General features: G+C 43.3%; 1 protein-coding gene across 2 annotated transcripts in view; it reads right to left on the bottom strand.

Annotated features, from left to right (window-relative positions):
• Positions 1-10,948, bottom strand: part of ccdc85a (coiled-coil domain containing 85A) — a 39,410-nt gene extending 28,462 nt beyond the window's left edge. The window contains exons 1-2 of one of the 2 annotated variants that reach the window (XM_064932426.1): positions 10,357-10,948; positions 7,050-8,097 (exon numbers count right to left, since the gene is read on the bottom strand). In XM_064932426.1, the coding sequence (XP_064788498.1) occupies positions 7,050-8,097; positions 10,357-10,587 (1,279 nt within the window). In that variant the 5' untranslated portion in view covers positions 10,588-10,948. The remainder of the gene's footprint in view (positions 1-7,049; positions 8,098-10,356) is intronic. The other variant, XM_064932424.1, reaches the window with a different exon arrangement.
• Positions 10,949-15,439: the final 4,491 nt, after the last annotated feature.

Below are 15,439 nucleotides of genomic sequence, written 5' to 3'. Positions count from 1 at the left end.
TAAATCTACTTTCATCCCTGGATTTACCCATGCCTTAGACTACAGCACATACTGCCATGCTGAATGTACATCAAAGGAGGCTGGTGGGAGGAGCTTTAGGAGAATTTAAATGGCTGGAATGGAATAGATGGAATGGTATCAAACACATCAAACATAATGGAAACCACATGTTCGACTCCATTCAATTAATTCCATTCCAGCCATTACAATTAGCCAGTACTCCTATAGCTCCTCAAACCAGCCTCCACTGATGTACATGTATGGTTGGTTCTTTGGAAGACACATGACATTGCTGAACTTAGATGCAGGTGCAAAGGAGAAGAGCAGAGGAGTAGCAGGCAGGACAGAGGGAGACCAGAGAGAGAACAGACACACAGAAAGGGTTAGGCTAGAACTCATGGAAACCATAGAGACAGGGAGCAATTTACCAGTTTTTTGAAAGTTTTGATAAAGCATTCCTTAATTGCTGATTGTGCATTTATTTCTAAGTGCATAAATGTCATTTTATCTACAGTCTTCGTTTTTTGTTGATGCATACACTGTATACATGACCTAATGTATAATAACTGATACCAATAATGTATATATGAGGTGATGTATTATAGATGACGCCAAAGGACTATGATATTTTTTGTGTGTCTCAAAACTCTATTTGAGTGGTCCACAATGTGGTTTAAAAAAAAACTGTATTTTGTACTGTCAATTATTGTATCATTGTGGAGTGACACTCTAATACATTCTTCTTACCCTCTATTATTCTGTGATGAACCATGTTATTTACTGCCGGTAAAATATTTACAGTCATGCCAGTAAAAACTGAATTCAATTTGATAGAGTACAACTCAAGGCGCGCACACTGCACACAGACATAGGGAACAGGATTGTCACAAACACGTACAATGGCAAAACACCAGTAAGGCACAAGCAGATACAGGTAAAGATAGAACTGGCACAGAACCGAGAGGGCACAGGCGTACACACGACACCAGCACCAATAGTGAGGGGTTAACTGGATAACTGGTGCCTCTATGTGCCTATAATCCTCAGACCAACAGACCAGACCACAGTATGTGTTAGCCTAATTGGTTCTGCAACATTAACAGAGGGATGGAGACAGAAAGAGTGGGAGGCAGAGGGGAAAGTAAGAGAAGGCGTTGGGAGGAAGAGAGAGGTAGGGTGAATTGGAGACTGTGAGACTATGGGGTGAGTGGAGCAAGAGGTTGGATGAAAGAAAGGGATAAAAAAACAGAGAGAGAGGCAGGAGGATAGAGGGAGAAGGGGGAGGGAGAGCAGTGCTAGGCGGTGTCAGCTCCTGTAGACTGTTCTCCACCCGTTAGCTCATGGTGTCAAAAGGGTGAATGAGCACTAGACGGAGACATTCATTTCCCAATAAACTCAGCTTCAACAGCAGGGAGGGAGGGAGCAGAGAGAGAGAGAGGCTGAGAGAAAGAACGAGGCAAAGGAATTAACAGAAAAAGAGAGAGAGAGAGAGAGAGAGAGAGAGAGAGAGAGAGAGAGAGAGAGAGAGGAAGTGAAGAGAGTGAGGATGAGATACAGTCTGCCCAGCTAGCACATTGTGGGAATGTACATTTGTAGGTACTCATTGGTTCTGGGAATGAAAGAATATGTTTTCTGACTGTTAAAACTGAACGTTTTTTAAATGTTCTGAAAACAGACATGATAATTTGACCTGTTCTGGGAACATACATTTTTAAGTTGCAGGGAGGTTCTGAGAACATTTTACTATGGTTCCCTGAGAGGTTTTATTAATGTTGTGAGAACTAAAATTCAAGGTTATTTTAAGGTAATTAAATAATGTTCTGAGAACATGTTTCAATAAGACTTTTAATAACACTGCTAGATTAGTTTAAATTATCTGTTTTGAACTCCAAGCATAGATAGGACACATGGAAATGAATTTTCTCAGGCAATAATCATACAAGCCTTTTTTTTTTATTATTGTGGCACAGCGACAGTGAGATTCAAAACCATGATCTTCTGTTCTCTATCCATGGAATTAGTCCAAGTCCACTGCAACACCAGAATGGAAGAAGCATGCCATGTATTTTTTTTTTTACTCATACAAAGCTGACCCAATTTCAAAGAAAACAAGCACTCTTTAAGAACCATGTGTTGCCAATTTGTGGAACGGCCAACACACCTGAACACACAACATAGAGAAAGTTTTGTTGACGCTGAGAACAGAATGTATGTTTTTAAATAACATTCTTAGAACGTTCTTTGAATGTTACTAATGTTTTCTTGTTTTTTTATGGAATGTCTTCTTAATGTTCTGAGAACATGACTTTAAATATAACCATAAGTAAAACTGCAGAAAACGATTTGCTGAAGTATTGAAATTCCCATAGAAGAACATTGTTACTTAACGTTCTCTGAACGTTCTGAGAACTTTACATGAAATAGAACCATGTATAAGCCTGTAGAAAACATTATGCTGAACTTCCGAAATTCCCACAGAAGAACATTGTTTCTTATCGTTCTCTGACCGTTCAGAGAACATGACTTTAAAGCCAGTTGTGAAGGTCCTGGGCTGGCGTGGTTACATGTGGTCTATGGTTGTGTGGCCAGTTGGACGTGCTACCAAATTCTTTAAAACAATGTTGGAGGCAGGTTTTGGTAGAGAAATTAACATTAAATTCTCTGGTAACAGCCCTGTTAGACATTCCTGCAGTCAGCATGCCAATTGTACGCTCCCTCAAAACTTGAGACATATGTGGCACTGTGTTGTGTGACAGAATTGCACATTTTAGAGTGGCCTTTTATTGTCCCCATCACAAGGTGCACCAATGTAATGATCATGCTGTTTAATCAGCTTCTTGCCACAACTGTCAGGTGGATGGATTATCTTGGCAAAGGAGAAATGCTCACTAACAAGGATGTAAACAAATTTCTGCCCAAAATGTGAGAGAAATATATTTTCTGTGCATATTGAACATTTCTGGGAACTTTCATTTCAGCTCATGAAACATTTCAGCTCATGAAACATGGAACCAACACTTTACATGTTGCATTTACAATTTTCTTTTCAAAAGAATTCAGACCCCTTGACTTTTTCCACAATTTGTTACGTTACAGCCAATTGATTAAATATGTTTTCCCTCATCAATCTACACATAATACCCCACAATGACTGAGTGAAAAACCGGTTTGTATACATTTTTGCAAATGTATTAAAAAGAAAAAAACTGAAATGCCTTATTTACATAAGTATTCAGACCCTTTGCTATGAGACTCGAAATTGAGCTTAGGTGCATCCTGTTTCCATTGATCATCCTTGAGATGTTTCTACAACTTGACTGAAATCCACCTGTGGTAAATTAAATTGATTGGGAGCAAAGTACAGAAAAAACCTTGATGAAAACTTGCTCCAGAGTGCTCGGGACAGGACAATGACCCTAAGCACACAGCCAAGACAACGCAGGAGTGGCTTTGGGACAAGTCTCTGAATGTCCTTGGGTGGCCCAGCCAGAGTCCGGACTTAAACCCGATCGATCGAACATCTCTGGAGAGACCTGAAAATAGCTGTGCAGCGAAGCTCCCCATCCAACCTGACAGAGCTTGAGAAGAGTTTGAGAGGATCTGCAGAGAGGAATGGGAGAAACTCCCCCAAAACAAGTGTGCCAAGCTTGTAGCATCATACCCAAGAAGACTCAAGGCTGTTATCGCTGGCAAAGGTGCTTCAACAAAGTACTGAGTAAAGAGTCTGAATACTTATGCAAATGTAATACTTCAGTTTTTTCTAAAAAATAAAATAAAAACTTTTCTAAATAACTGTTTTTGCTTTGTCATTATGGGGTATTGTGTGTCGATTAATGAGAGGGGAAATCTATTGAGTACATTTTAGAATAAGACTGTAATGTAACAAAATGTGAAAGTCAAGGGATCTGAATACTTTCCAAATGCACTGTATGTATATATATTAATATTCCGGTCTCTGACATTGCGCATTCTGATATTTCTTAATTTCTTTATAATTTTTTTCTGCATTAGGTGGGAATCATTTATTTTATTATTGCTAGGTATTACTGCACTGTTGGAGCTAGAAGCACAAACATTTCTCTGCACCTGCAATAAATAAAAAATCTGTGTATGATTTGATCATACTGTACTATACACCCTGTTCTGACAGTGATGTGTGTTCTAAAGCCTTATAATAAACTGTGCACAGTACCACAGGCCCACTTTTCAATTACTAAGTCATCCCCTTTCAATATGCCTCCAATAATCAATCCTCTCATCAATAATGGATCCTAAATAGTACTTCTTTAGATCTTTGAATAAGGTAGTAACTACATCACCCAAAAACAGAATCACCCCAGTCCACATTATGTATCTAGAGTGTTTTTCCTACTGAGTAGACTAGTATGTAAATGAGAGTGTAGTGTTGTGGTGATATGCTGGCTTCGAGGCAAGTAACACTGAAACACGCATGAGAGCATCAGCTGTTCCAGACAACTGATGACGCTCTCCACAGCCGATGGGAGTAAGACCTATAAACAGGTCAACAGGGCCAGACAGATTACCAGGACGTGTACTCCGAGCATGCGCTGACCAAATGGCAGGTGTCTTCACTGACAATTTCAACCTCTCCCTGTCTGAGTCTGTAATACCAACATGTTTCAAGCAGACCACCATAGTCCCTGTGCCCAAGAACACTAAGGTAACCTGCCTAAATGACTACAGACCCGTAGCACTCACGTCTGTAGCCATGAAGTGCTTTGAAAGGCTGGTCATGGCTCACATCAACACCATTATCCCAGAAACTCTAGACCCACTCCAATAAGCATACCACCCCAACAGATGATGCAATCTCTATTGCACTCCACACTGCCCTTTCCCGCATGGACATCTATGTGAGAATTATATTCATTGACTACAGCTCAGCGTTCAACACCATAGTACCCTCAAAGTTCATCACTAAGCTAAGGACCCTGGAACTAAACACCTCACTCTGCAACTGGATCCTGGACTTCCTGACGGGCCGCCCCCAGGTGGTAAGGGTAGGTACAACACATCCGCTATGCTGATCCTCAACACGGGGGCCCCTCAGGGGTGCGTGCTCAGTCCCCTCCTGTACTCCCTGTTCACTCATGACTGCACAACTAGGCACGACTCCAACACCATCATTAAGTTTGCTGATGACACAACATCTGTAGGCCTGATCACCGACAACGATGAGATCTGGCCGTGTGGTGCCTATTCCCCCTCAGGAGACTGAAAAGATTTGACATGGGTCATCAGATCCTCAAGAAGTTCTACAGCTGCACCATCGAGAGCATCCTGATTTCTTTACATTACTGCCTGGTATGGCAACTGCTCTGCCTCTGACCGCAATGCACTAGCGGGTAGCGTGTACGGTGCAGTACATCACCGGGGCCAAGCTTCCTGCCATCCAGGACCTCTATACCAGGCGTGTCAGAGGAAGGCCCTAAAAATTGTCATAGACTCCAGCCAACCTAGTGATAGACTGTTCTCTCTGCTACCGCACGGCAAGCGCTACCGGAGCGCCAAGTCTAAGACCAAAAGGCTTCTCAACAACTTCTACCCCAAGCCATAAGACTCCTGAACAGCTAATCAAATGGCTACCGAGACTATTTGCACATTGACTCTGTACCAGTACCCCCTGTATTTGTTACTTTAATTTCTTATTATTTACTTTTTCTTAAAACTGCAATGCTGGTTATGGGCTTGTAAGTAAGCATTTCACTGTAAGGTGTTCGGCGCATGTGACAAATACAATTTTATTTTATTTGATAAGTGACGCATCAGGCCAACTGCTCACAACCAGGACTCATTCCCATGGCCTTACACAGAGGATCCACTCAGCACTCTACATTAATCTTTAGATCTCAGGGCTGCAGATACACACACATACAAACATAGGCACACACACACTCTCTCTCTCTCTCTCTCTCACTCACACACACACACACACACACACACACACACACAAACATGTGCACACACATTCTTAAATAGAAAAACATACTCACGTAATTTCTCCCTAATAAATGCATACTTACTAAGGGACAGAGCATCTACGAATACATACTCAGCTGTTCATCAGTCAATGCAGTCACTGAAATGGATTCCCAGAAATATTTTTAGGTATGAAAGAGACTTTTACTATTAAAAGAGGAACCGTTTGTCAAGGTTATTAAGAAAATCGATTTGATTTAATGTTATTTAACTGTCAAATGAAAGCCTTATATTTAACTAAGTGGAAACCCTTACTGATAGACTCGCTCTCCATGTTTATCCAAGACAGTAGACTCCATGAACTCTTATACACACACACACACACACACACACACACACACACGCGCCCTTGGAACTGTGGGTAAAAATAACTAAAAGATGCTGCTAATAATAATAATGAACCAAGAAGACAGGACCCTGCTGTGCTGAGTGGCACATATGTGTGTGCGTATGCGTGTGTGTGTGTGTTGCCTGAATCACGGCCCTGAAAGCACACAGCTGTGTTACCTGTGTTGACTGCAGACACCCTGGGGAGTGTTACATCATATGCTCTCCACCATCCATCCATCCATCCATCCATCCACACGCACAAATACCACCCCCACCACCACAACCCCAAGTGACCCACAGAGAGAGAATCCCACAGAGCGGTGACATCACTGCTGCTTGGCTAACACCATAACTGCTGCTGAACCACATAGGTGATACCACAGTAACTGAACCTGCCATAGCCCCAACCTCCCAATTGGCTGCTAAACACATTATACAGTCAATTGTGTTAGATCTGCTTATATGCTTGTTCTAGTCATATACAGTGGTCCTGGAAGGCTACTGGGTGTGCTAACCCATAATGTCTGCACACCTAAAGACTGTGTTAGCCCACTCAGTTAAAGCCTAGGTATTAGCACAAGTGTTTACTGTATGTCTCAGACAGTGTTATTGGAAAAGACTCAACCCACAGATATTGTTCCCTGAACCACCTCAGCTACACACAGTATTTCCCCTGATAAATATTATGACATTATGACTATTCTGAACAAAAAACGCACCGTTCATGTCGTTGTAGATGCTGCGGTGGTGAGGGGACAACTCGTCTCCAGTGGTCCTCCTCTGTACCCCCTCCTTGCCTGCTGGGGGGCTGCTGCTGTACCTCCCCTTCCCGTGCTCTGAACTGGGGCTGTGGTGGAGGTTCTGGTGTCGTAACACTTCAGGGCTCCCCACTATCACCCGACCCTTCCTCAGGTGCTCTGGTGTCCCCGGCAGTGCCTGTTTGGCTTCAGGGCTCCCACATCCAGCCCCAACCACGACCGGATTACCCCTGTGTCTCTGTGAGAGGTCTGGACTTGACTGACCCGGACCCTGGTTTGGCCCTAGCCCTTGCCCAGCCCCCAAGAGCTGTTTCTGGGCCAGCATGTCAGCACTGCTGGGTTTGGACTGAGCCTTGGCCTCCAGTCTAGTAGAGGATTTGCCGTGTTTCTCTGGGCTGCAGGGTCCCCGGAGGCCCCAGGGGTCAGGGCTGGTGAGGGACCCCCCGCGGGGCCTGCAGGCCTGGGGGAAGGTGTGGTAGTCTGGGGTGGAGCTGTGGCGACGGCCTGTAGACTCTGGGCCTGGGCCCTCTGGTTTGTCATGGTTAGAGCCAGGGTTGGAGCCCAGCCCGGAACCCTGGGTAGGGGGCTTTTGATGGGGGTGGTCGGGGTTGTCCGTGCTCCCCGCGCTGGAGTTGCTGCTCCCATCCCCCACGTCTCGGAGCAGGCACGTTGTAGCCCCCCCAGTTTGAGACAGACTACTCTGGCTGTCGATGGAACTTCTGCACCCTGCACCCCGCACTGCTCCTCCCCCTTCTCCCCTCTCCTCGTCCAGTAGGATACACAGCTCCTTGAGCTCCAGGTTCTCTCTGATCACCTCTCCCTGGCGCTGCTCGAGCTCCTTCAGTTTGTGCAGGTAAAGGGACACCTCTTTCCTCATGAGGCCAGCGCTGTAGCGTCCCAGGCGCTGCCACTCCCGAGACACACGCTTGCCCTTCTGACGGTCGTCATCAAGGAAACAGCACAGGTCCCGCAGCTCTTGGTTATCCTCCTGCAACTTCTGGTTCACGTCCTGGACACACACACACACGCACGCACGCACGCACACACACACACACACACACACACACACACACACACACACACACACACACGAGCAAGCACAGAGGAGGTGATACAGTTGAAGTCGGAAGTTTACATACACTTAGGTTGGGGTCATTAAAACTCGTTTTTCAACCACTCCACAAACTACCTGTTAACAAACTATAGTTTTGACAAATCGGTTAGGACATCTACTTTGTGCATGACACAATACATTTTTCAAAAAATTGTTTACAGACAGATTATTTCACTTATAATTCACTGTATCACAATTCCAGTGGGTCAAAAGTTTACATGCACTAAGCTGTCTATGCTTGGAAATTTTCTGAAAATTATGTTATGGCTTAAGAAGCTTTTGATATACTAATTCCAGTGGGTCAGAAATGTACATACACTAAGTTGACTGTGCCTTTAAACAGCTTGGAAAATTTCAGAAAATAATGTCATGGCTTTAGAAGCTTCTGATAGGCTAATTGACATAATTTGAGTTAGTTAGAGGTGTACTTCAAGGCCTACCTTCAAACTCAGTGCCTCTTTGCTTGACATCATGGGGAAGTCAAAAGAAATCAGTCAAGACCTCAGAAAACGAATTGTAGACCTCCACATGTCTGGTTCATCCTTGGGAACAATTTCCAAATGCCTGAATGTACCACGTTCATCTGTACAAACAATAGTACGCAAGTATATACACCATGGGACCACGCAGCCGTCATACCGCTCAGGAAGGAGACGCGTTCTGTCTCCTCGAGATGAACGTACTTTTGTACAAAAAGTGCAAATCAATCCCAGAACAACAACAAAGGACCATGTGAAGATGCTGGAGGAAACAGGTGCAAAAGTATCTATATCCACAGTAAAACAAGTCCTATATCGACATAACCTGAAAGGCCGCTCAGCAAGGAAGAAGCTACTACTCCAAAACCTTCATCAGAAAAGCCAGACTATGGTTTGCAACTGCACATGGGGACAAAGATCGTACTTTTGGGGAAAATGTCCTCTGGTCTGATGAAACAAAAATGGAACTGTTTGGCCATAATTTTTGGAGGAAAAAGGGGGAGGCTTGCAAGCCAAGAACACCATCCCAACCGTGAAGCACAGGGGTGGCAGCATCATGTTGTGGGGGTGCTTTGCTGCAGGAGGGACTGGTGCACTACACAAAATAGATGGCATCATGAGGCAGGACAATTATGTGGATATATTGAAGCGACATCTCAAGACATCAGTCTGGAAGTTATAGCTTGGTTGCAAATGGGTCTTCCAAATGGACAATGACCCTAAGCATACTTCCAAAGTTGTAGCAAAATAGCTTAAGGACAATAAAGCCAAGGTATTGGAGTGGCCATCACAAAGCCCTGACCTCAATCCCATAGAAAATGTGTGGGCAGAACTGTAAAAGCATGTGAGAGCAAGGAGGCCTACAAACCTAACTCCATTACACCAGCTCTGTCAGGAGGAATTGGCCAAAATACACTCAACTTATTGTGGGAAGCTTGTGGAAGGCTACCCGAAATGTTTGACCCAAGTTCAACCATTTAAAAGGCAATGCTACCAAATACTAATTGAGTGTATGTAAACTTCAGACCCACTGGTAATGTGATGAAAGAAATCAAATCTGAAATAAATCATTATCGCTACTATTATTCTGACATTTCATTTCATTCTGACACCACATCTTAAAATAAAGTGGTGAGCCGAACTGACCTAAAACAGGGAATCTTTACTAGGATTAAATGTCAGGAATTGTGAAAAACTGAGTTAAAATTTATTTGGCGAAGGTGTATGTAAACTTCCAACTGTCCATCACAGAAGATTGAAATATAACAAAACCAATTTGACATAGAAACACAGGATTATTATTATTATTTTGAAATAATATGTATTTATTATTAAAAAAATATGAATAACATTCCACCCATGGCGACACGTCATTTCGACTGCAGGCAAGGGCTACTCCATATCTTCAGCAGTTCCAGCTCTTATGATAAGCATACAAGCAACAAGTGGTCCATTGGGTTGAATTATGTAAACCACTTGAAGACTACCTTGCTACATTCAAACCACCTACCGTTGTTATTTTTAAGGAGTTTGCAGTGGTAAATTACAGCTTTTTTAACGCATGAATGATAATAATAATTAGACCATGGCTTTTTTCATCAGGAATCCATCAGACATCCATAGAGCAGTGCGCAAACTTGTGCGCCCAGCATTATCAACATCACACCTGCCTCACCTTCAAACCCCGGATCTCTGTCAGGTGCTGCTGGAGTCGCCGGTTCACCTCCCGGATCAAATTTCCGTGGTCAAGCATGACGCCCATCTTCTCGGCTTCTGCCCTCCGTAACCGCCGCACCAGCTCCTCTTTCCTCCACTTCACCAGCTCCTCGTCGCTTATCTTGGAGAGTTCCTCCGCTGGACTCTCTGCGCTCTTGGCCATCAGCTGGGGCTGCGTCCCCTTCTCCATCGTTGAATTTAGGCTAGCCTACTCTAATGAGAAGATAACACTACGACGGTAAACCTACTAATTCAGTGCAAAAGCCACCCAAACGTAACTCCTCACCTGCACTTACCCAAATGTACACTCTTTATCTAACGTACAGATTTATCTAACGCCCATTTTAAAGCTATCCAAGACAAGCAGCGCTCTCCTATATTCCCGCCTTTCTCAAAGTAGTCCGCACGCGGTCTCTTCTGGAGAGCCCATCGCCGGCTCGTGGGCTGTTTCTGGGCATGCCTGCTGCCTCGCACATAAAGCCTTTGCCTTCTGCTCTCCTGCTCCTGCGCTTCGGCCAGAATGGAGAAGTAGTGGCTGCAGATGCATCTCGAGAAGCAACGGTTCTCTCTCTCTCTCTCTCTCTCTCTCTCTCTCTCTCTCTCTCTCTCTCTCTCTCTCTCTCTCTCTCTCTCTCTCCCTCTCTCCCTCTCTCCCTCAGGGGTTGAGTGGCGAGGATGCGTTGTCTTCTTGCGCCATCTGCTGCAGGATTTTATCCTTGTAAACCAATAGATTTTGCACAACACTATTAATCAGGTTTTCAATCATATAACTAGACCTGGTGTGGACTTTATTAAGATTGAAAACCCTGTGAAGATATTGGTCGGCATAAAAATGTCTACTATGGAAGCGCTTCCTGACACCAAAAAAAAGGAAAGGTGATCTGTATCACATTAATCCAATGTGCATGTTGAATTTTTTCACCCAGTCGGTTCAGGGATTCGAACCAGTGACCTTGACCACTAGGCTACCTGCCAGAGTCAGGCAGATACAGGACGGCAGGCAGGATCAGGACAGACAGAAAGGTCAGAACTGGGAACACTAAGAATAACTAAAGATAGAGCACAGGAACACGCTGGTAGGACTTAACGGGACAAGACGAACTGGCAACAAACAGAAAACGCAAGTATAAATGCACAGGGGATAATGGGGGACACGGAAGGGGGGTGGAGACAAGCACAAGACAGGTGAAACAGATCAGGGTGTGACAGTGAGAGTTCTTGCGTCTATGTACACTTGGCAAACAAAGAAACGTCCTCTCACTGTCAACTGCGTTTATTTTCAACAAACTTAACTTGTAAATATTTGAATGATATTTGAATGAGCTTAACAATATTCAACAACTGAGACATAAAATGAACAAGTTGCACAGACTTGCTGTGAGATGTTACCCCACTCTTCCACCAAGGCACCTGCAAATTCCCGGACATTTCTGGGGGGGAATGTCCATAGCCCTCACCCTCCGATCCAACAGGTCCCAGGTGTGCTCAATGGGATTAAGATCCGGGCTATTCGCTGGCCATGGCAGAACACTGACATTCCTGTCTTGCAGGAAATCACGCACAGAACAAGCAGTATGGCTGGTGGCATTGTCATACTGGAGGGTCATGTCAGGATGAGAATGCAGGAAGGGCACCACATGAGGATGGAGGATGTCTTCGGTGTAACGCACAGTGTTGAGATTGCCTGCAATCTGTTAGTGTCTTAACGACCGGTCCACAGGTGTATGTTCATTAATTGTTCATGGTTCATTGAACATGCATGGGAAACAGTGTTTAAACCCTTTACAATGAAGAGCTGAGAATTTATTTGGATTTTTACGAATTATCTTTGAAAGACAGGGTCCTGAAAAGGGACATTTCTTTTTTTTGCTGAGTTTATTTGAGTGGTTACATTTATCCTGCCCCCTTCCTCAGCTGTTTACCAGATGAAGTGGCGGGGAGGGGGCTTTGTTATTGTTTGGGATCCCAGATTGACCTTTAAAAGGGGTCAACCTGCAGGACTGTTCAATGTCCAGGATCCAGACTTACTATCTTATAATTATGACTAATATATCTCATAATGACTTAAAATCTCATAATTAGGACTTAGTATCTCATAATGACTTACATATCTCATAATTATGAATTACTATCTCATAATAATAACTTACTATCTCATAACTCTTAATCAGATCATATTTGGGGGTGACAGGAATGTGGTTTTGTATATGAAAGCTCGTTCCCGCCATTATTATGAGATTTTTATGCAAACTGTATCACATGAATCACAGGTGTGTGTGTGTGTGATTAATTTAAATGAATTAGTTATCACCCATTAAAGGGGCAACCTGGGATTGGTACATCATTTTTGGACTTTTAAATTATTAAAAATATACTTTGGGATTTTGGCTGATGAACTCATGGATACCATTTTTATGTCTCCGTGTCCAGAGACATAAAAATTCCCCCTTTAAAAGGGGTCGACCTGCAGGAATATTTAATGTCTCACTATCTCCTAATTATGACTTACTATCTTATAATAACGACTTTGTCACGGATCCCCCCCGGTACTATTCTTTGTTAAAAAGAAAGATGGGGGACTGCACCCCTGCATTGATTATCGAACTAAAGCCACCGTTAAATTCAGCTATCATTTACCCCTCATCCCAACTATGATAGAACAAATACATGGGGCGCAGTACTTTACGAAACTGGACTTGAGGAGCGCCTACAATCTGGTGCGCATTCGTGCAGGCGACAAATGGATAACGTCCTTTTCCACGACAATTTGTCATTACGAATATCTCATAATGCCTTTTGGCCTGTCTAATGCTCCTTCAGTCTTCAAGGCCTTTGCTGGAACGGAGCGTAGTGGTTTATATAGACTTTGGTCTATTCTGCTGACCGCACCCAGCATGTCTCGTTAGTCAGGTCTGTGCTGGGTAGACTGTTGTAGCATGATCTATATGTTAAAACAAGAGAACTGTTTGCTTTTCCAGCATATCCACGGATGGAGTAGAGATGGAGGAGAAACGCATCAGCGCAGTCAGGTCATGGCTCATCCTCAACTCCGTGAAAGCAGTCCAGCGATTCCTAGGGTAAACCAACTATTTCCGGAGGTTCAACCGGGGCTCCAGGACGACGGTCGCTTGTTTGTACAGATGAACTTGGTACCTTCAGGCGTTTGGAAATTTCTCCCACGGATGAACCAGACTTGTGGAGGTCTCAATTTATTTTCTGAGGTCTTGGCTGGTTTCTTTTGATTTCCCCATGATGTCAAGCAAAGAGGCACTGAGATTGAAGGTAGGCCTTGAAATACAACCACAGGTACACCTCCAATTGAAGCAAATGATGTCAATTAGCCTATCAGAAGCTTCTAAAGCCAGAATGGAATTTTCTGGAATTTTCAAAGCTGTTTAAAGGCACAGTCAACTTAGTGTATGTAAACTTCTGACACACTGGAATTGTGATACAGTGAATTATAAGTTAAATAATCTGTCTGCAAACAATTGCAGACATATGCACAAAGAATATGTCCTAACTGACTTGCTATAACTATAGTTTGTTAACAAGAAATTTGTGGGGTGGTTGAAAAACGAGTATTAATGACTCCAACCTAAATCTATTTAAACTTCCGACTTCAACTGTATGTGCCCTCTGTTCCCCATTGTCCTTGTCGGTTATTGTTACCATGTCCGTTGGTCCTGTGAGTATCTCTGCTATTGTATCGGCTTCCATGCTGCGTGTTATTGTGCACTTGTGTTATGGGTCTCGTCCCATGTATTATTTAGAGGTTTACACCTTGCCCTTTGTTTGGGTGGAGATTTTTATTTTTTTTTACTATTTTGTATTCCTGAGCTTCTCCAATCTTAAGACAACGTAACACTTACAATCTGATAATTGTGACTTAGAATCTCATTATTCTGATTTACTAACTCATAATGACTTACTTTAGTAATAATGCCAGAGAAGCCGGTATTTGGAGAATATATTGGCACGGGTGTTAGGCCTGGGACGAAGTTGAGGGCCCTAAAACCTTGCCAATATATCCTCCAAATACTGGCTTCGATGGCATTATCACTTTTATACAAAGGTTACCAACATATTCAAATAATAATTGACATATTTTCATTAAACATTCTTTTGATGAATTTCATCCTTCCACGAGATATAGTCCCGACACAAATCTAGGGTTAGCACCCAAGCCAGTTCGGTTGCTAGAGAAGAGACCCAGTCATTAAGTCATTGTGTTCTAAATCTATGGACACGACCCAGTTGTTTGTTCTAAATGTTACGTTGCCATTATGGCTGGCAATGTTCTTCTCCCTTGCTTGCTAGCTAGACAACTTTGGCTAACACAGTCACGTCAAACAGTGTACCCAGAATAACAGCAAAGTAGCTGCATTTGTTTAAGCTGTTTCCTAGTGATTTGGGGGGGAATACATCCACAACAATGAGCTAATGATGTGCGATTTCACCTGACATAAAACATTTTATATCTCACTGTTCAGAAGAGATAGCCAACTACACAGCTAATACAATCGCTTCAAACTGAAACTGTAATGACAGTCAACTATCTGCATTTATTGTTAATTGAAAAAATAACTGCCAAGATATTTTATGTAAATTAAATGATGTGACTTTGGGAATGGAGGTCCTCGAGAGCTGTTGACAGTGAATTGGTGAGCCTCTGAACGGAAAAGGTTGGAAACCGTTACTCAAGACAGACAGGTTGCCTCCCACAATGTAGGCCAACTAATGTTCCAGCTTTTTCTGCCCTTTGTCTCAGATTTTCCATGACTACACTGCCATAGTAGAAGATATTTAGTTGCTCTAATGACCACTTGTCACACCCTGACCATAGTTTGCTTTGTATGTTTCTATGTTTTGTTTGGTCAGGGTGTGATATGAGTGGGCATTCTATGTTTCATGTCTAGTTTGTCTAGTTCTGTATGGCCTGATATGGTTCTCAATCAGAGGCAGGTGTGAGTCATTGTCTCTGATTGGGAACCATATTTTGGTAGCCTGTTTGGTGTTGGGTTTTGTGGGTGATTGTCCTTGTT

Source organism: Oncorhynchus masou, chromosome 23 (assembly GCF_036934945.1).
Source record: "Oncorhynchus masou masou isolate Uvic2021 chromosome 23, UVic_Omas_1.1, whole genome shotgun sequence".
In the NCBI taxonomy this organism is placed as follows: Eukaryota; Metazoa; Chordata; class Actinopteri; order Salmoniformes; family Salmonidae; genus Oncorhynchus; species Oncorhynchus masou.
This window is presented reverse-complemented; position numbering and strand designations above follow the sequence as displayed.